Source organism: Salmo salar, chromosome ssa05 (assembly GCF_905237065.1).
Source record: "Salmo salar chromosome ssa05, Ssal_v3.1, whole genome shotgun sequence".
Classification (NCBI taxonomy): Eukaryota; Metazoa; Chordata; class Actinopteri; order Salmoniformes; family Salmonidae; genus Salmo; species Salmo salar.
This window is the reverse complement of record NC_059446.1, coordinates 57,121,446-57,144,122: the sequence shown is the minus strand read 5'-3', so window position 1 is coordinate 57,144,122 and position 22,677 is coordinate 57,121,446. Positions and strand designations below refer to the sequence as shown.

The 22,677-nt window shown below is 41.2% G+C and overlaps 1 protein-coding gene across 1 annotated transcript in view; it reads right to left on the bottom strand.

The window, feature by feature from the left end:
* dgkb (diacylglycerol kinase, beta) overlaps positions 1-22,677 on the bottom strand; it is a 49,094-nt gene that overhangs the window by 11,394 nt on the left and 15,023 nt on the right. Inside the window, exons 11-21 of the mRNA XM_014200606.2 lie at positions 22,531-22,619; positions 22,124-22,240; positions 21,549-21,647; positions 21,226-21,330; positions 20,214-20,287; positions 19,393-19,467; positions 17,698-17,783; positions 16,327-16,416; positions 15,820-15,980; positions 10,781-10,845; positions 775-865 (exon numbers count right to left, since the gene is read on the bottom strand). Of these exons, the coding sequence (XP_014056081.1) occupies positions 775-865; positions 10,781-10,845; positions 15,820-15,980; positions 16,327-16,416; positions 17,698-17,783; positions 19,393-19,467; positions 20,214-20,287; positions 21,226-21,330; positions 21,549-21,647; positions 22,124-22,240; positions 22,531-22,619 (1,052 nt within the window). The remainder of the gene's footprint in view (positions 1-774; positions 866-10,780; positions 10,846-15,819; positions 15,981-16,326; positions 16,417-17,697; positions 17,784-19,392; positions 19,468-20,213; positions 20,288-21,225; positions 21,331-21,548; positions 21,648-22,123; positions 22,241-22,530; positions 22,620-22,677) is intronic.

The following is a 22,677-nucleotide window of genomic DNA, read 5'->3' as shown; positions in this document are numbered from 1 at the left end:
CTTTGACAAGCTGGAAATGTCCACCAGAAGGGGACCTGCCACCAGCCATGACTCATAACAACCTTATACTAGTACGGAATCCATATTAGGAATTCCCTCAGTTGCCAGCTGTATAATAACAGGCCAGTTCTCTGTCCTCTCTCAGTGGAGTTTAAATACATGGCCTGTATTCCACACCGAACCTGCTCCCCTTCAGTACCATACTAAGTAGCCATCCATGGCTAATTAATGAAGACCTCTGCCACCACTGATGGCTCTGAGGAGGGGGAGATGGATCGGCTAGACACCACCTTCATTATCCCTCAATATCACACACAGCAGGGCCGTGCCGGGATAATTACCTGTGTGTTGGGCTGAGGATCCGTTAGGGGAGGGGGAGAGGGGAGGCCTGCCTCCCTACTCAACACTTCTAGACTGAAATTGGTACAAATGGAAGGCTATTTCTGGATCAGGAGGTGGCTGGTGCTCAGTGTCTTAAAATGGTGTGCACTAGATTAGAGGCATTATTCTCTCTCCCCGGGAGATTGTACCTAGGTGTTTTACTTTTTGCTTCTTGTTCTCACTGCATTGTGTCTGCTTTCAAAGACTTCATTTTGCATGTTAACAGTAGGTGTTGTTGTTGCAGAGAACAGTACAAGTGAGAGTAGTTTATGTTGAATTATTGCTTATTCATTACACAGTAGTGCAATCAAATGGTGACAAGTCATAGCATTAAATAGCATTAACATACTTGGTCCCAATCTCTCAAAATTGAAAGCAGGCAGTTGTATTTACCTCAACCTCCAGAAAGTCGTGGAGCTTCTTGCATGTGGCCGAGAAGGTCTCAGAAGTGCCAAACTCAAAGTACCAGAGCTTATTCTTTGTTCTGAAAAACAAGACAACAAGAAGTGTAAGGGGACTAGGAGGAAACAAAAATCTCTCTCTCCCCACATCAAAATCTACTGCCATACAGTCAGCAATACAAAAAGGGGATGAAGCGATTTCCCTCTCTCTCCTCGCAATTCCTCTCTTTTAGCTAGTCTGGGTTTTATGGAATAGCTCTCTGTCTATAATAACTTTAATTCATGTACAGTTTGTCAGATATGTATTTATTTCAGACTTTTCAGAATTGACTTGGAAGCTTTCTTCACCATTGTTTATCAACAAAAACATCTATAGCAATAAAACAAGTTTTATTGTCACATACACCAGAGAGGTGCGGTGAAATGTGTTGTTTTACAGCATCAGCCATAGTAGTACTGCGCCGATGGAGCTAATTAGGGTTAAAGGCCTTGCTCAAGGGCACATCGACAGATTTTTCACCTTGTTGGCTTGGGTATTCAAACCAGCAACCTTTCGGTTACTGGCCCAACACTAAAACCGCTAGGCTACCTGCTGCCCTATAACCCGCGACAGTGAATACCATCCACTATTGTTTGAGAATTTTAAATTCATTTGATATTGGATTTAAAACATATTCACAAAATCCAACCTCCAAAAACATACAATGTCATTCATTAATCATAACGTCTCACACACGCAGAAGCCCAAAGACTAACGTAAAGCCGATTAACCACTAGAGTATGTGGGGTGGGTACCTAGCATTAAAACACAGCAAGGGGTGAGAGAGGGTAATCTAACTGGCCCTTCAATTAACTGAGGACTGGGGTGTTGCTCCCCTGGTTTCCTAGGGGCACATGATCCCAGAGCTAAGCCTGATGATCAATGACCCTGCTAGTTAGAGTCACCATCTGTCTTTATAACAGTGTGATACTCCGTACAGAGCCTGTATGCTTTTACTTTACTGAGCCGGCTTGTATTTATTAAGCGTCTAAGAGCAGGAGTGCAGATTGAGGATCAGGTCCCCGCCGTCCATTCATTACAATCTAAAAAGGTCAAGCTGATCCTAGACCGACACTCCTACCCCGAGATGCTTTCTGAATACGGTCCCAGACGTTAATCTGAAGATTGGTGCAGAATGTAGGCTACACCTTAAGACAGAGGAAGCTGTAAAACAAAGCAAATGGAAACTCTGAAATACTCCACGTGGCGCGATGAGTGAGAATTAATAACTGTAGGCCTAATACCCAAAGGGAAGTTATCATACAGAACAGAGAACAAAAACATCTATGAAGACAGGATTTCTTATAGACTCTCCAGGTTTAAAAGGCCTACAAGGTGAATCAATATTACTAAACGCTCTGGGAGCCACAGTTTGGCCAGCAAAGATGACTTGTCTCAACTTATTGCACTCTGCCCATAGAGTTGGTGAGCCTTGAAAGAGTCATAATAACTCACCTCCTTTGAGCATGAATTAAGTGGGGGAAAGAAGATATCTTTCGCCTGGCAAAAACAGATGGAGCAGTCTTTGAATGAGGAATATTAGCTGCTCTTTGTACTGTACATGTAGTACACATTGGAGTTCAGTTTAATAAGTGAATTTAATGAGGCATTAATCAACCTCAGGAGGCTGAAGAAATGTGTCTTGTCACCTCACAAACTTTTACAGATACACAAAACTGAGAGGATCCTGTCGGGCTGTATCACCACCTGGTACGGCAACTGCGCCACCCACAACCGCAGGGCTCTCCAGAGGGTGATGCGGTCTGCACAACGCATCACCGAGGGCAAACTACCTGCCCTCCACCTACAGCACCCGATGTCACAGGAAGGCCAAAAAGATCATCAAGGACAATAACCACCCGAGCCACTGCCTGTTCACCCTGCTACCATCCTGAAGGCGAGGTCAGTACAGGTGCATCAAAGCTGGGACCGAGAGACTGAAAAGCAGCTTTTATCTCAAGGCCATCAGACTGTTAAACAGCCATCACTACCACAGAGAGGCTGCTGCCTACATACAGACTTGAAATCATTGGCCACTTTAATAAATGCAACACTAGTCACTTTAATCATGTTTACATATCTTGCATTACTCATCTCATATGTATATACTGTATTCTATGCCATCTATTGCATCTTAGCCTATACCGCTCTGTCATTGCTCATCCATATATTTATATTTATATATTCTTATTCTATTCCATTCCTTATTCCATTAGGTATTTGTTGTGGAATTGTTAGATATTACTTGTTAGATATTGCTGCACTGTCGGAACTAGAAGCACAAGCATTTCGATACACTTGCAATAACATCTGCTAACCATACGCATGTGACCAATAACATTTGATTTGATGGCGGACTAAATGCTGCTCTAACATTCAGAGCATCCCATCCGTATAGAGAAAGTTCATGAGCACCAATGTCTATTTACAGCTAAATGCTTGACTTTCTTTCGAGATTTCTTTGAAAGCACACCACACAGCCAACAGAAGATTTATCATCATGGGGCTTTCGCGCGAGAGAGAAGAAAACAACCTTACCACAGTGCTGACATGCAGAACTGAAGACAATAAAAAATGGCCTTCTTTTCACTGGAATCAAAGCCTTACAAGCGGGATGTATTAGTGTAAGCAGAGTAACAATCACTACATTATTGATTTCCTCATTAGGAGTTTTGTCAGGGCCATTTAGCTGCTTTATAAATTAGCTTTCATTAGCCACTTGCAGGATAGCTCTGGCTCAATGTTGATTTATAATGTGCAAGATGGTCAATAGGTGCGGGAAGAGAGGAGTAAGGAGAGAGAGGGAGAGGGAGAGAGCGAGAGAGGGAAAGAGAGAGCGAAAGAGAGCGAGAGACAGTGGGGGAAGACATGGGGCGTGCTGAGAGGGCCTACTTACACAATGACACATCTAGCATCGCTCAAACATGACTTCCAACAGCTGCCCTGGGCTCCATGTGCAACCCTCACCATAAATCTGTGTGCTTAGCAGACTTAACACAAGGCCGGCTAAAGCAAATGTGCAAATGTAGGCTATTTCAAATACCATTTGAACCCAGGTCTGGTTCCTTCTCACGAGAGACTTGTCTATGGCAGCCGAGAACGAAAACACACAAGCACTCCTGTTGCAGACAAAACACAAATGCAGACATGAGCATCATTTGCAAACAAACAAATGTGGTGGCCTATTCACGAGTCTATTAAAAAACAAAGCAACTTGTGGTGTGACTGAAACTAAACGATGTGCAGTCTTTACACCTGCAGTGAGCTGTTGGAAGAATAATTTGCAGCACTCGCTGAGGTGAAATTGTTTTGGTTTGTTTTTGTTATTTTCAAGAGGCTCTCGCACATCTGAAGCACTGCGACCTTTAAGACACAGGGGAACTACCCAGGTTTCCAAGCAGCTGTATTATTTGGTTGCCAGGCGGAAAGTTTCTCTCTGTTTACATGAGAGGCAAACTCAAGAGGCTATTACTCTCCTCTGATGTACAGTACCTTTTGTACAGTGCACCACTTATCACCACAGTAATAGGCTTAATACAGCATGTCTAAAACACATAACATACAGTACACACAGCACATACAGTACAATACAACCAAAACCAAACAGCACTTTCTAGACAGTCTCAAGTCGACTTTGTAGTAGTTAAAAATGGGAATAGACAGTTGACATCTGAACGTCCTGTTTGTTCCCTCTGCTTAATGTAGGATGTCTAAAACATGTGTAAAACATACAGTAGTTTATACAGCAAATTCACTCTTATCGTATAATATCAAGGTTATATTTTACTGTAAACAAAACCAAAACACAGCACTTTGTCGTCCTCAAGTCTACTTAACGTAGTTAAAGAAGGGAATAGATAAAGTCAAAATCAACATATACTACTAGAGCATTGACTTCTTTCCAGTACAACATAACCAAAACCAAAACGCAGCACTTTCAACTTTGTGTAGTAGTTCAACACGGGAACAAATAGAACGGATAGAGTCGACATCTGACTGTCCTGTCGATTCCCTCCACTTAACCTAACAAGAGAGCCATGGCAACAAATCACGGCCTTATCTCCCCGTTCATGAGATAATTAGGAGCATCCCATTGGCCCCATTGGATTCCCATCCTTTATGTGCTGATAGACTGGCGCTCAGCACCATGGTCTGAAACACAGCTGGAACAGGGAGAAGCTCCAATGAGATGGCCATTGAGGATCAATGGAGAATCAACTGAAAATGATGATCTTCTGAACAGGTTGATACTTTTAATGTGGGTCAAGAGATTTGACTTTGCAATAAAAGTGAATATAAAAGGGTTTCATTAACCAGAGTGTGTCCATAATATCATAACTTATAGTAAATTGCAAATGTAAGTTCATTTTGAAAATCAGATTAACAAAGATAGGTACTTTTTCCACCACTGAGTGCACGAGAGACAATTTGTAGCTACAACTGCGATGTCAAAAGACAACACTGTCTCAGGTTTCACCAACCAGTGAAGCAAGCAGCTCCCTGTGCAGACTTAACACAGTATTATGCCCTGTTCTCTCCTCATCAGTCAACTCATCTACTTTATAAACCCCTGCCTCGTCACTGTATTAAAAAGTGTCAAAGGCAAACAGGCTTCAGTGTAGCATGGCTAGGCTATCCCCAGGCCACAGCACCTTGTAATACTCTTCAATGCTCTTTCTACTGTCTACTGTTAGCATGAGGCACAGAGCCATTGATTTTTCCCTCTGACACTTAATCTAAGCCCCCATGATCTATGACCTTATTTTCACACTCATTTATTTTTGATCAGAGGTGATAAATATCACATTGACATAACCAACTCTTTGTGCATTGCATCAATGCACTGTTTTGTTTAACATGACACCACCCCGAGTGCTACAACTCTGACTGGCAGCTTGAAAAATGGCCTGTGTCGTGTTGTCTCCCCTTTCTTAAAGAGATATGCCAAATAAAACAGTACAATGAATGGGTTTGTTTGAACTACAAGCAAAGCATCCCTGGGTGTATTTATAATATCAGTATCCTCCCAGCAAACCAAAAGTGTTTCTGTCAAATTTCCCAGAACATTTGTTAAGTTGCAGCAAATGTTCTCATAACACAAAAACTGTCAAGTCTTGCTGATGATTATACAATGTTTGCATAAAACATTCGCCTGATGTTGCAAGATCGTTCCCAGAACACATTTAGTCTGTTCTTTAAAGGTTCCCAGAATGTTTCATTAGATTGTGGGAACATTGTGGGGATATGACAATGTTCCCAAAACACAAACTGTCCAGCTGTGCTGACATTCAGATAATGTTTGTATCAGGGTGCACAAAACATTCCCAGAATGTTCTGGGACCAGGTTCACAGAACATTTAATTAGGTTATGGGAACAGTGTGGGTACAAGATATGCTCAGTTGTGATGACATTCAATGTTTAAGTTAGATTGCACACGACATTCCCTTAATGTTTTAAGAATGTTGACAGAACACCTGGTCCAACATTTTTAAAGGTTCCCAGAACATTTAATTAAGTTATGTGAGTTGTCTGGATGTTGCAAGAATATTCTTGTGATACTCACATATTGTACTTAAGATGTTGCACAGAACATACCCACAATGTTGCACAATGTTCCACAATTTCCAAATGTTTGTTTTAGGTTTAGAATACCATTCCATTGATGTTCACACAATATATATTTTACCTTGTCTTGGAGGTACCCTGATGAAGACAGCTTGTCTGTCAAAACGTTGGTTATTCAATTATTGCATCTGAACTCCTAGAGTGTGCAGCTCTCCTTTTCTTTTTCAAGTGTTCTACCCCGCTAGCCAGCACCTTGTCTAAACATCTGTGAGTTTCTTTCACCTCCAGATTAACATTGTCTTGGAAGCCCTCAGAACAGTTCAAGAACATTTAGAAAACGTTATATTTAAGTTTTACCTAATATTACCACAACATTCTCAGCATACATATTTCTAGTTCCTTGAAGCATAAGAAAGCAGATTGGAATACAACCCAAATTATTTTTCTCTACAGATTTAATGGCAATTTGCATTTGAGGATTGTATTGTAGGCCAACTACAAGGTGATATAGACACACAGCATTTCATTTCATCCATGTAATTAAATGTTGTTATCAAAAGCATTATTTTAATGTTTTTGGGATGTTATCATCAAAATGTTAATAAAACCCTAACTAGCACTTAATGGGAATCTTAGCTAATGTTCTGGGAATGTTCCCGGTTTGCTGGGATAGCTCGAATCATTTTATCCGAGTTTATAAAAAATTGTCCTTGTCATTGGAACTTTTCTGTTACAAAGCTCAGCTCATACTATAAGGAGGGGTTTTGTTGTTTTTTGTCCAATATTGAAATCAAATAATCCTAGATTCATCACAATAAATGTACTGAAGTAACAGAATGGCTTGTAAGGGATATGGTCCAATCAATTGTTATAATATAGGGACTACAATAATCAGATACATAAAATCTAAAAACTATCTATCTAATGTACATGATTTGCTGTCTGTTATCTCTCACCCTAGACGTGAACATACTGCTGGTAGGAAGGTGTGAGAAGGGAACCGTGTAGCCAGCTGGTGGCTCTGCAGGGGCTATGGGGGCTCGACAGAGGATGGGGGACACAACAGGGACTAGGAGACTTTTGGAGGAGTGATGGGGAGTCAATATGTGGCTGGGGTCTTGGACAGTAAGAGCTGCTGCTACAATGTGAGAAATCAGAGGGCATTGAGACTACTTTAGGCCTTTCTTCTACAATCTTAGAAAAAAGGGTTCCAAAAGGGTTCTTCAGCTGTCCTTTAGCTGGTTTTAGGTAGAACCTTTTTGGTTCCATGTATCACCCTCTGTGGAAACGGTTCCACATGGAAGCCCAAAGGGTGATATCTGGAACCCAAAAGGGTGATATCTGGAATCCAAAAGGGTTCTACACCTTTTGTTTCTAAGCCTGTATAGAAGTATCATATTAAATATTACATACCAACCAGTTAGAATTAGAGTCTATGGGATTTACTGAACAAGACTGATGGCTCACGTCTGAGGTCCAGACAAGTGTGAAACTATGTTTATATAGGATACAGCTGTATGTGTGTGTGTGTGTGTGTCCATTCATTAGTGAGTGTGTGCGTTTGTTCATTTTTGTGTGTACAGTATATGTATGCGCTCACTTGCCTGCGTATGCGCTCACTTGCCTGCGTATGCGCATGTGTGTGACTCTGTGTACATTCACGCTGGGTTGGGGACAGGGCCACAGGTGAGATCTCTCTAAATTACACTCACAAGTGGCCATTAATTATAGATGACATCCTGGTCAGACAAACGATTTCATCCTCAAATGAGGTCCGAGGGCGGCCCCTGCCCGGGTCCACAGGGGCCCTGTGGGGAAGCAGTTTGGAAGTGTGTGTGGCAGTGTGTGAGTGGATCCAGTGGGCCCTGTGCGCACGGCAGGCTTTGATGAACACACTCATTATGCTAAAGAGCGTTCCATGCCTGGGCTTCCCTGTGCCTCCAGGAAAGGTTAACGCCAGAGTGGTTCAACAGAACAGCCACAGGCTACATGAGGGAGAGTGGTAATATAACTGCTTAAGACAGTAGTAGTAACAGTAATAGACTGCCATACATCAAATACAATACCTCAGGCTTAGAACACAGACCTGTGTTGGTGGCCATTGAACTGTTGCTAACAGGTTATTGAAATTGGCTGAAAGTGTATCTGTTTCTGAGGGTACAAAGGCAAAAACGACGAGAAAATCTCTACCTGGCTATAAATCACGTATTTTTCTTTCTTTCCATCTCTTACTCTCCCCCCCTCTCCCTTACTTTCTCTCTCTCTTTCTGAGGCAGAGATTAGCGTGTAATTACATGGGAGATCAGTAACAAAGAGAGAGAAAAAGGAGCAGTATATTTTAACTAGGCAGAGGGAGGTAGTGTGCGGCGTCGTCACGGGTCGACTGATTGTCTTACTTTTAATCCTCGACCTCATTATCACCTCTTGGTCAGGCTGCAGTCAGTAAATGAATCTATCTGCCGACGTGTCAAATCTTCACACATTCTCCCTCATAACTGCCCAGAGGTGCCAATACAGAGAGGGAGACACCCCCGGCCCCAGCATTCATTACATTCATCAACCAAATCCCCTCGTTTCATAATTTAAAACACAATATGCCATTATTTTGTTGCTAATTAAACCTGATCAAATATGTATGTCTTCTTTAAGGTCAACCCGATGACAAATGTAATTGATCTCCTCTGAAGAAAGAGAGAAAGACTGAGAGAAAGAGAGAAAGTAATGCAGTCTCCGTTGTGATTTCGATGGGGGAGGAAGGGAGGAATGGAGTGGGGGGGATGCTTCTTCCATTCATTGTAACTTAGTAGCCTCTCGTGCCAGGCCTGATGGCTGCTGAAAGACACTAATACAGTAACTGAGAGATGGTGAATATATCTGATTTGGAAGAGTCATCCATTTATGTTTAGTTCAACTGTGTGTGTCAGGCTGTGTTTTTGAGTTGGGACTGCTGTGAACTTTTAACGTGTCTTGGTGTTGGCTTTACACAGGCCCAAATGTTCTATCCTGTACAGACAGTGTTCTCTGCCTTACACCCGCTTATTGAACACTGTTCATACACTCGGAAGGAAATGGCTCCATGATAAGTTGCATTCTACTTGCAATGGACATGAGCCCCTTGGACAAATCCAACAAAATATATGCTACCTTGAAAAACTATAATCATGCATTATTCAATTGGCAAGGATAGTGTGTAATAGAGAGATCCTAAACCCATTCCCTTCTGTAAATTATTCATTGAATTCAAATAACAGATGGTATAATTTTCTTAAAATATCTCAATCATTTTTCACATGGGCTTAAAATGGTATAAAACAATATATTTGATGTCTTTGTATACATTTTTTTTGTACTGTGTATTAATATATATATATAGCCATATAATGTTATTGATTGATATTAACAGTTTGGGAATTGAGATTTAACCCAATGATAAAAAAATATGCAGTGTTGCTAAACCTGTACCTTCAATGTATGGCTACAGTAGCATTGGAATATGCCTAGAACACACATACTGGAGAGAAAAAACACAAACTGCAATACAAGGAAAATTTGAGTACTCTCCCATATATAATTTTGCAGATAACGTAGCCTAAACGAACCTTTGGATAATAGTTTGCTAAATGTTGAACTAAAGTCAGAGTAAATATGATAAATGAATACAAATGGGATTATTAGGAGACTGTGTGTCATCACTCCGACAGATACATGACGTCAAACTACCCAAGCAAATTCAATTACCCACGCCATTACTCCCTACTGCTAGTGGAGACGTATTGGTCATGTTAAATATTGATGGGAACATAGATGCCACATTTGTTCATCTCCAACGGTGAACACATCTATTTAAGGTAATCACAGATGCTAAATATGAGGCATGTCCATTTACTGCATCAAGTGACTACTGAAAAAAATTAGAAGAAAGAGTCTATTGCAATATGAAGGTTCCAGCCATGTTTTTAAAGGACCAAGGTTCAGTATTGTATAGAGCTTTCTGACTTGGTGAGTATTTCTGTTCCTAGGTGTCACACTACCAGAGGTTTTGAATGCCACTTTTTTCCCATATTGCTAAATGAATGATCAACTTCAGAACTATCCCTAGTATGTTTTAACTGTATACTTTGACAGAACCTACTGTATACATTGACCAATCAAACAATCCAAAAGTCCCCCTGTACCAATGCAAAATCCTCTTGACTCCTAAATATATTTCTAGAAAACTAAATAAATTCAGTAAGATATGGGCTAAAGTATGAGGAAAAAGCGAGAGGAAATACCAGAGCTAACCATATACCAGTTAGAAGTGGCAGCTTCACAGGTGCTGACAGTCAACAGGGAGGGAGGAGTTAACATGCAGTGTTGGTGAAGCGTTGGTTAAAACCCAACAACACATACCTGCTGTTAAAACGCTCAGGGTGCCTCTCCCTCATCATGTGGAACCGATGTGCAATGGAAGCATCCTAAATAAGGGAGAGAAAATAACATGGATTCAGCATTGACTTTGATTTTTATACTAATTTATACAGTGGAAAAGGCCTATTATCCAATGACTGTATAAATAAGGAGTATGCGTACATTACCAGTCAAAAGTTTGGACAGACCTACTCATTCCATTTTTTGTAATTTATTTGTAAAACAATGTTTTGGTTACTATATGATTCCATATGTGTTATTTCATAGTTTTGATGTCTTCCCTATTATTCAACAATGTAGAAAATAGTACAAATAAAGAAAAACCCATGAATGAGTAGGTGTGTCCAAACTTTTGACTGGTACTGTATATTAGGGGTATAAAACTAACAAATATTTTCATTTTGTAATAAGTTACAAGACTAAAAGAGTTTACATTTACATGTGGGATATTGTTATTTAAATTAATTAATTTTATGAGATACAAAGATGTCGCAAAATATAGGCAAGACGTTGGTATTAAAATCAATACGATGGTTTTTTAACACCAATTAAAGTCAACTTCTTCCCCTCTGGTGATAAGCATCTCAGCCAACTTTCTACTGCACCCAAAAAAACGACACATATGCCCGATGCATATTGATATGCCTAAACAGAACCAGTGTGTTTTTGAATTCCTGGCCAACTGGAAGGCGGGCGGTGGTTGAGGTTTGAGCCAGGGATGAGGGTATTGACAGAGAGCTTGACGAACAGCACGCCGTCTCTCCACACAGGCTAATTAATTAAACACACATTGCTAGTAATCACAGCTCCCAACGTACAGGATGCTGCCGGCTCCCCTGGCAACCAACTTGTCCTCTCTCTCTCTGTCTCTCGCTCTCTTTCTCTAGACTCTCTCGCTCTCTCTCTCTGACCCGGGGCTAGAAGTGCACCACATTGGTAGACTCCCTGGCAGTGTTGTGTGTGTGTGTGTGTGTGTGTTTGCATGCAGGCATGTGTGATGATAATGACAGACTGAGATTGACAGCTACTCTATTAATCAAGAGAATCTAAGGAGAGAAAATCTGTGCCTGTTTGTTGAAAATTCTGTGTATTCTATGAAATGTTACCAAAAAAGTAGACTACCCTTGGGCCATTTGAAGATGAAACCACACTAGAATTTACCATGGTCTTTGTGAGTCACGATGATTGCCAAGTAAAAACAAGAACTGACGAATAGTCTTCAACCACAAAAAGGGGGGAAAACTTCAGGAAACTTTTAGGGTTTGTTCCCCCCACTTGAGCAATCTGTTTTGACCCGCTCCATGTTGAGTGGCTCTATTGAAACGCCAACCACAGGGAGGACCCCCTGCTAGCTCTCAGTACAACATGTAGGAGAAAGTAAAAAAATCAATGCCGTTTTCTTGATGTCTTTTCAAGACGCTGTTAAATAAAGACCAAAGAATTTCCAAGATCCCCGCAGACTCTATTTATCTTCAACATGAGCCAGAAAAGGTGAGATGATGGATATATGTGAAAGATTGGAACTTGATTTTCTTACAAACAGGACAATAACTGAAAACAAAAGAGTGAAAGGAAGGAGGAGTTGTTTCCCTTTTGGTTTGAAATCTGTGAAAATATACTGCAGCTCAGAAACCAGTGAGCAACCACTTCAAGTAACCTCCAAATTGAAGAAGGTACACTATAACCTTGTATACAATACGTCAAATCATATCAAAGCGAATTTTATTGGTCGCGTACACATATTTTGCAGATGTTATCGCGGGTGTAGCGAAAACGCTTATGTTCCTAGCTCCAACTGTGCAGTAATACCTAGAAATACAAAACAATACACGCTAATCCAAAAAATTCAAAGAAAGGAATTAAGAAATATATAAATATTAGAATGAGCAATGTCAGAGTTCGGTGGGTATAGATATTGGTGTGTATAGACATTATGGACAGTATATGAATGGAAAATGTGTTTACGGTAGTAGTTATATAGGATGAACCTTGACTAGAATACAGTATATACATAAGAAGTGGGTAAAACAGTATGTAAACATTATTAAAGTGATCAGTGTTCAATGACTATGTACATATTGCAGCAGTCTTGAGTACCGGGTGTTAACCGGCTAGTAACAGTGACTAAAGTTCAGGGCAGGGTACTGGGCGGAGGCCAGCTAGTAGTGACTATTTAACAGTCTGATGGCCTGGAGATAGAAGCTGTTTCTCTGTCCCAGCTTTGATGCACTTGTACTGTCTCCGCCTTCTAGATGGTAGCAGGGTGAACAGGCCGTGGCTCGGGTGGCTGAGGTCCTTGATGACCTTCTTGGCCTTCCTGTGACACCAGGTGCTGTAGATCACCTGGAGGGCAGGCAGCGTGCCCCCGATGATGTGTTGGGCTGACCACAGCACCCACTGGAAAGCCCTGCAGTCCCGGACGGTGCAGTTGCCATACCAGGCGGTGATACGGCCCGACAGAATGCTCACAATGGTGCATCTGTAGAAGTTCCTATCCTTCCTGTAGAAGTTCCCGTCAGTCTCTAACTGTAACTAGATGGACTGCTACTGCAACTACATTCCACTAAAGCTACTTTGTCCCCCAGGGCCAATTTAATGTAGCGCAAGTTCATATGTACAATAAGAGGACATTAACAGTCGATCATCTGAGCTGATGATACAAACATCTTCAACCTCAATCCCCAAACAGCAGTAGGACAATGAAATCTCACTCTCACGCTCCCTCTCACTCATCTTGGGGACGCCTTCAAATAATTACCATTGTAAAACTCTGGCACCCAAATTAATACAGGACATGTGTAATGTAATGTGCCCTCATAGCTCAAAGTTTAGTCCAATTATGAGTGGTGCTCAGGCAGCTGATGACTCTCCTTCACGGGGAAAGTAATGACTTTGACATGCGAGCCTGGGTCATTAGATGAACTGACTGCATCATCTTAGGACCTCCTCTGTGATTAGGTCTGTTCCTCAGCACACTAAGCCCTGATTGAGATCATTACACTTCACGTCACTTTAACGTCCTCATAAAGGGATGGCACCATTAATTCCATTCAACTGGATGGAATGGCTGGATTGGAAGGATAGGAAAAGGAGGTGTGCTAAAATAGTTGACAATGTGGTCGGATGATGGTCTATTGGGAAGATTTTACGACTTGGCGTTTGGTGTAAATCTTGTAAAAATGGATGAGGAAGTTGTAGGTGATCCTAGTACTTTGTGAAGTTTGACAGGGATGGTGGGTTTAAAATACGTTTTGAAATATACTCTCCCCATCCAACACTGTTACCCATTCATTCACCAACCCCTGGGCTTGTGCAAGTTCAAACAGACGCCTTTCGGTTTGTGCAAAGCCCCAGCCACCTTCAACGCCTGATGCAATGGCAGGTTGATGCTTATTGTCATGAATCTGAAATTAGCGATTTCCACTGGATGGGCCAGCTGCAAAGTCAAAATTGGCTATATTGTAAAAATTCAGGAAAACAAAAATGATATTTTTGGTCTTAATTTAAGGTTAGGTTTAAAATCTGATTCTATGACTTGGTGGCTGTGCCAGCTAGTAACCATTCTGCAGAGGTGCCTCCAGTGCAATAACGACAATAAATGCCAACCTGTGATGCAATGCTTAGAATTTTTAAGATGAAAAAAGATGTGCACTCTGCACATGAAATGTTTGAAATCCAAGAATAAGATCCTTATGATTACACTTTTCTGTGGCTCGACATAGTGAAACCTTTTGGTTACTACTGATCCTCAGAGTTTGACTCTACAGAAATGTCATTACAGAAACAATCTTTCTTCATCTGCATAATCTCTGAGGTAATTATTAGCTTGACTTGTTTTGTAATCTTTATTGTATTCAGTGTTTCTTTCCAACGGAAAGCAAGATTTGATGTGAAATGTGACACAAAATATATCACACTCAATTCCATCGAGAGCTCAGAATCTTCCTAATCCTGGGCAAACAACTTCATTTGTCAACACGTTCGTTAGATACTAATCCCACTGTTAGAAGGCCATGAAAATAGTGTTATAACAATGAAGTCTATTGGTTGCAATGGCTTAAAGTAATACTTCTGCTAAGGCTGCTACGCTTCTTTGGTTGAAGGGTATTGCAATATCTGTACATACATTCAGAAAACATGTTTTGCCTCAAGCCACGGCGAATATTGAGGAATTATGAGAGAAATGATCTTTATTTTTTCCAATGCTTACAACCCCTCCGTCTGTCAAGTGGACCTACCTTCGTCAATACGGGACAAAGCCAAGGTATTTATTTGACTAACATTTCTAAGGACATGCATCCCTCATTTCCCCGTCGTGTTCGAATGTCACAACACCAAGATGCCACCGTCTCCCAACCTGCAAATGTCAATTACCGTATTTCCCCTGACATTTATCAGTAATGACCCACACGATCTGGGTGTAATCAGTGTCGTTATGTTGAAGATGGACAGAGATGGGTTTGACTCTGCTGTTGATGAGTTTAAAGGTGCGTATCACCACGCAGATGCACAAAATACTACATGTTCTTCAATCAGAGGTGGTCGATGCTTAAACACATCTCAATACAGGCGTATTAACTAGCATTTGATCAAAATGAGTAAGATTACTCAGAAGAACATATGATTATGTTGCTGCTTTAAGTTCCGGTATACAGTATTTATCCAATTGAGGCCTTTATCTAGATTATTCGATTGAAATGGATGATCCACGATAAGCATGAAGGTGTCAGTCGTGTTGTTTTAGGTGAGAGCCTTAGATCAAACATGGCCCTCTCCTATTGTCTAGTCCAGTTTGTTGACCCACTGTTCATGCTGAAAGGGATAGATCATTTTAGATATTTAGATATGTGTTTACTTATCTTGAAAGCCGTCTATGGACAAGGAGTGACTGCAATCCACACTTTCGTTTTGTTAAAATAGCCACTGCCAAGATTTGCTAATATTAGGAATCAAATATTTCAAATCGCTGAACTATGCCTTTAATGTGACATATGCTCTGTATATTAGTGTAAGTAACTCACCACCCCAATAGAGAAGTAGTTGTTGACGATGCTGTAAGGCACAGGGTCTCCCCTCTCTTCTTTGTCCGTGGGTGTGACGTTAATCTTCCAGCGGTCCAACATCACCTCAGAGCTGTTCTCTATGCCCCTCAAGATGTTCAGAATGCTCTCTCCCTCATAACCTAATACACAAACAACATAGGATCGCTCCTGTTGTAGATAATACCCCAGAATATAAGCTAAAACACATTATAGCATAGGCCATAAGTATTTTAATATAACATTATTCTCTGTAAGTTTAGCTATTCTAACTATTTATGCCTACTGATTTATTCCTACATGAAAACATAGGTAAAATTTACAGTCAAAGGAGAAAATGTATATATGGTCAAATCTAAATTCAATATCATGAATCATGTAATTGGACAAAAAGCTGAGGCCACACATTTATGTTTCCTTCATTTAAGAGGAATAATATAATTCATTTAAAAAAATGGCACACTTTGGGTCAGTAAATTGCTAGCATACCTCCTCCCCATCGCAGACACCTTGCCAGGTCATTTCCTGTTCCAAGGGGAAGTACACACACAGGGGGGTTCCTGTCCAGGTTGGCCTTATCTACAGAAGAGGTACAACAAAAACATCATACTGTATTATTATTACTATGCCATTGAGCAGATGCTTTTATCCAGAGCAACTTACAGTCATGCAGGGCTCCCGAATGGCGCAGTGGTCTAAGGCACTGCATCTCAGTGCTAGAGGCGTCACTACAGACCCTGGTTCGATTCAAGGCTGTATCACAACTGGCCGTGATTGGGAGTCCCATGTAACCTTAACTTGACCAGGCAAGTCAGTTGAGAACAAATTCTTATTTACAATGACGCCCTACACCGGCCAAACCCAGACAACATTGGGCCAATGGGACTATGGGACTCCCAATCACGGCCGGTTGTGATACAGCCTGGATTCGAACCAGGGTGTCTGTAGTGACGCCTCAAGCACAGAGATGCAGTGCCTTAGACCGCTGTGCCCCATATGGCGGCGCACAATTGGCCCAGCGTCGTCCGGGTGAGGGTTTGGCCGGGGTAGGCCGTCACTGTAAATAAGAATTTGTTCTTAACTGACTTGCCTAGTTAAATAAAGGTTCAATAAAATTGCAAGCTCCATGCTCTACCAACTGAGCTACAGATGACCACACCCCCACATTCTGACCACAACAACAAAATTGGACACGGATCCACTTTAATATACTGTATATATTTTTATTTAACTTTGATTTGCCCAGGTCTCTGAGTAAAAAAAAAACAGATAGCGACGTGAATGTCCAGTCTCACAGGCTATTTCAGGAGTAGCATTCATTCTGTCCATGTTATTACTTCTCTTTGTTTTGATTGATAAAAAATTGAGGCAATTTTTAAAGGCAGAACCAGGAATAAGTCTTCAAGAAAAAATTTACTTCAGGCAGGCTGTTTCTCAAATGACGACTAATATGCCGATTTTGAACTCACATAATCATCCTGTTTTACCTCCCTTGAACACGTAGGCTTGGACGTAATGAAAATGTTTATATACAAATCATACAAGTATATTTGATGTTTTCTTGCAAAATAACAAGAGCACTGTTTATTTCACCAAAGTAATACAAAATAATAATAATTGAAACGCACAAAAAATGTCACCGTACGGCATAAATGTACAGGTTTTGAAGAAAGCACAATGAAATGTTAAGGAAAGGGGAAAACTGTTATAATGCAAAAGTTATGTTATATTTAGAATGTAAATGCAATTTTTATTATAAAATTGTGAGGACCAAATTCATACTTAGGCATAGTTCCATTCATCCCACTAGTATAATCACTAGTATATACCAGGATGTGTTCAGTGGAAGTGCAGACTCACCTATGAAATCCAGAATCCAACCGACTGTCCCATCCCCACCACAAGCTAACACTCTGAAATCTGGAACCTCTCGGAAGAAATTCAACCTTGAACACAACAAAAAAATCATATACACAATATCAATTATGTATTGCAGGAAATAATCCCCTTTTAGAGAGAAACATTATTTTCTTTATCTACTAGAAATTCATTAAAAATCTTCAGACATTCTGCCCTGAGAAAATGCACTATTTTGTCCAATAGTAAATTGAACTCAAGGCTACCTTATTCAAAGGTACTGTAAGTGTTTTATCTCCATACTTATCCCTATTTTATCTCACATCTACAGTATATTGTAACTCTGCTGCACTGGAGCGGCTCTGCAAAGGCCCTTATAATCTCACAAAATAACACATATCACATTGACAATTATTCCTTCAGCCAGCTAGTCTGTTCAGAGGCTAATCGGATCAAGATGGCCAATGTTCAGTCCAACTTCTTCCGTTCCTTCACAATAACAAAGCCCTAACTGAATGAGGGAGCCTCCAAGCCTCATATGGTGGATAAATGATTCGCTCAATTACTCTCCAACTGGGACTGCAAACCGCATTAGGTGCAAAACAGACGGCCGCGAACATGAAAGGCAACTTTGGGGATATTTAAATACCAAGAAACAAACACTTAATTTGGGCTAATTGCATTAGCGCTAGTGCTAATTGACAGCAGTGTGTGCGGCTGCCTCAGCCTGCCAGTGGCCACGGTGACCAGTCACCTTGCTAATGCCAACCGCATTACGTACACTTCACCAAATATTAACAAGGTTACAGCCGGGCAAGGTCATCTGGAATGTTCCCAACTAAAGCTAGAGAGGGGCTTCTTCTGAGTGCAACACGTCTCTTAGAGCCTCGTCAATAAACATGGCCTTTCCAGCCAACAAAGCTCCAAACACAGAGAATCAATACTGAAGACACAATACGGCCGACAAGGTCAATTTCAAATCTTACGACTGTGTAAGATAGATATATGGCGTAAAGCCATTATTTTGCCCCTCTGGGCCACTGTAATTATGAGCATAAACTAAACCGTCTACAGAAGTTTATATTGGACTTTTCCTCTTCGCGAACCATTTACATTCTGCTTTCAAAACCTAATCAAAGTCCAGCAACATCAGAGCACGACGGTGACGTGTTCCTGCATTTCAGAACTTTCCGAAATTGGTGTGTCTAAAACAAAAGGGGCAGAACCTTGTGCATCAAAATGATCTGCTCATCTTCTTAATCATAGACACGGATAGTCCAACAACCCCAGACCCATGCCTGTGCAGCCTACAGCAGTATGCGTGATCACACATCAGCATGCCTCGTGTCACTCACAATATATCGCTATTCCCACACACTGTAACCAATACTAGACTCAAGCACAGTGTTGTTGTCTCAGTGTTTGTGATCTCTGATCTCAACTTTCAATCACGTCTGCATATGAATCCGGATTGAGTGAGAGGCTCAAATTGAGAGACCTCCCTTGCATGAGATGTTGGATATTATGACTGGGCAATAGCGGAATACATTAGGGCTTTGTAAACAGTCGCTCATCCACCACTCTGATTCCACATGTAACTTGAGGATAATAATGATAGTTGAATCATGACTGTAGAGTGTTCTGTGCACTTTAGGAGATGTTGCTTAGTCTGTTTGAGATGATTAGAGCAGAACTTACCCAGGCATGGGTCCGTTCTTGGCCAGGTTGTATACCTGCCGAGGGTTTAAGAGGTACTGGAATTTTCTGTAGATCCTGGAGGAGAGGAGTGGAGAAGAGAAGAGAGGAGAGGAGAAAAGAGGAGAAAAGAGGAGAGGAGAGTAGGAAAGAGGAAAAAACAGGAGAAATAAGGAAAGAAGAGGATAGAATTTTGTCCACCAGCAATACAGTGTTGAGTTAACCCACAGAAACCTACTGAAACATCTCCCCCTTACAGCTACCACAGAACATCTGGATCGTGAAGAAGAGTCCAAATGCAAACACTTCATTGAAATGTGATCAACTGAACCTCGGTACATAGTCCGTATGCCGTTTTGCTACAGTATGATTGACAGCGCCAATGCCCTATCACAGTGTCATTGTCAGCAACTGGGAGGGCTGTAGGACGAAGTCATTAGAAAGACTAATTCATTTTAATTTCAATTTCATTATATCAACTGGCTCAAGTCATATTTTGATCTCATCATTTAAACAAATGAGGACTGGAGTAATAAGGAGTAGAATGAATATGTTCAGTAATAACCCAATTAGGCCCTGGGTTAAAGAAGGAGGTCTTAATCTATACACTGACAACCAGGGATGTGACAGTCAACCACAGCACCATCTAAGACCCTCTGCTGAATCAGGCAGGAGTCCGTAGGTCAATGTTATTGTGTTTCTATTTGACTAACTAAGCCTTGAGCACTCTGTGTGCAGCCGGGCTACGCAGCTCTTTGATTGAAGAGCAGTTCTGAGAATACCTTTTTGCCGAGAGTTAGAGTGTGGGGAGAGAGTGTGCTTACCTGTCTCCCTGCTTCCCTCCACTCTTTGGATTCACAAACACTAGTAGAGGATGAGTTCCCTCTATTGTTGTGATCTATGCAAGATATATCAAAACAGAAAGAGATTTCAGTCCAATTGCTTATAATGTAGTAGGCTGATCTTACGTTAGAGTATAGCGTAAAATCATTATTAGAAACAGTGAATAAAAAATATGAATATTTATTTAAAACATTGCCTGGCTGCTTCACCCTGGCCCCTCTTGTTACTGGTAAGGTTCAAACATTTCTCATGTGAACAACAGATAACACCCAACAAAATCCCAGGAAATTGAAAAAAGATACCCCTCCTAATTCAAGTTATAACCATCACCATCTCCTGATTGGGAGAAGCCCTTTGAGTCTTGAGTGACATGGGGGCCATCCTTAGGGACAAGCCTCTCCATCGCTACCTCTGGTATAGCAGTGGATAGAGAGAAGCAGTAGGCCTCTACCACGCTGGAGGCAGCCAGGGCTGAGGCGAGGCGAGGCATAAACAAAACAAGCCCTAATCGTGGGCTGTAGCCTACGAGTTGGCCTTCCTGCCGCTCAGTGGCGGGCAGCGGTGACAGTGCGCCCGTGCATCTCCCTGACACAGATGAAGCTCTTAACTCCGTCTGCTATCCCAGCAGGCCGAGCGGTGGATTAATGAGCTCCCTGTCCAGCCAGGAGTGATCCATTACTTCCTCTAATTATAAATAATAATCCTGATTATTACGCTGGTTAGCCGGAGAAGGCAGAGATGGATGTGGCGGGGAGATGATTCAGGTTGATTGTCACCGGTTGCCTGTCTGTTAGATATTAGGGAGGATTTGGACGGAGCTGATTCTTGTTTTGTTCACCAGTAGAAACTAATCTCATATTAATCCCACCAGTGTCATTTCATATTATCCTGCGCCCATCAAAGGCTAAATTGTGGTTGGATTAGAAATGTCAATTTACAGTACACATTTTTCACAATATTTTTGAAGAAAAAGAAAAAGGTTTGGATTGTCACCTGTAGTCCTTGGCCATCCACTGTGACTGAGTTGGCTCTCTGCATCTTCCCTCTGCCTCCTGATTGGCTGGATCTGGAATCTTTCCTCACCGTAGACTGTCTTTCCTGGGGGTCAAAGTGCAGACAGTTGAGACGGGCATCTTGAAAACAATCTAATAGACGTTATCAAAAAGATAAACCATTTTTTTAAATCGACATTGCCTCTATAAATATGGGAAACAGTGATCTACGTATGAGGAAATATACATATCTTTTCATAAAGCTATCCTGCGGTGAATTTGTATATATGCAGAACATGGCATCGTTTTGAAAGTTAAACTCACCAGTACGACAGGACAGATTGTGTTGGGGGGCAGGATATGGTCCTTCAGTGGTCCACAGTCACACTCAGGTTTCACATGGGAGGCACACTTATTATGAAGCTGGATGAGGGGAAACACTCAATTACAATCATATTAGTATTAGAGTGACATTCAAGATCATAACATATTATTCAATGTTACCTTTCATTTGATTGTAATTTGATATTAGAGTTCAGTTCCTTTAAAATGTATGGAGGCCATAAAATATAACGCTCAGTTTGTATCAGCTATGTAGAATTGTTTTTTAGCTAAACACCAAGCGCTGTTGAGTAAAAAGCAAGAGCATGTTGTGTGATTTACAAAAACACAACTCCTAACACTGGGTTTACTTAAAAAAGAATGATATCAAAATACATTTTTAATGTGGTTTATTTTCTATTAGCAGAATACTGGAAATAACTGTTACTTGGTGTAAATTGGCAAAGTGAGAGGACTCGGATAAAAGGTGCAAAAAAGAAATCATAAACAGCAAGAAACAGTGGAAAATAATGAGGAGGTGGCTGATTCTCCTTGGGTCTCCTTGGGGGAGGGCGTACCGTGACTTGGCACCACACACAGTGAAGCCCAGTCAAACCCTGGTAACACTTAATGGTTTTGTGACACTTGTCACACTTGGTCGGGCAGTTTCCCTCCACCCAGAAATGGTGCATCACCTGTGGAGCGAGAAACAGCGAGAAACAGAGGAGAAAAGCAGAACAGAAAACAAGTGCGAAATCCACAATAGTAAGAAATCAAGAAATCAAGAAAGAAAGTAACAAAAATGTAGCAATACTGTTTGTGTATTGGGAATGTATTTAAACCAGACTAAATATTGTCATTAGCTATGCTTAGTATCAGAATGAGTTGTTTAGTTCCATTAGTGAGGAAGGAGCCCTGGGTCTAAGCTCTGTGGAGCATCGCTGATCCGAGCGTGCCGATTAGTAAACACTCCAATTGGACGCACCTCTGTGTTTTTCTTGCTCTTCACGTAGGTTTTGATGCACGACGGAGGAGCTCGGGCCACACAGCGCTCATGGACAGTGTACTTGCAGACTGGGAGAGGTGGAACACACGTTTTGAACCCCCCCCCCAAAAAAATCACAAAAACATC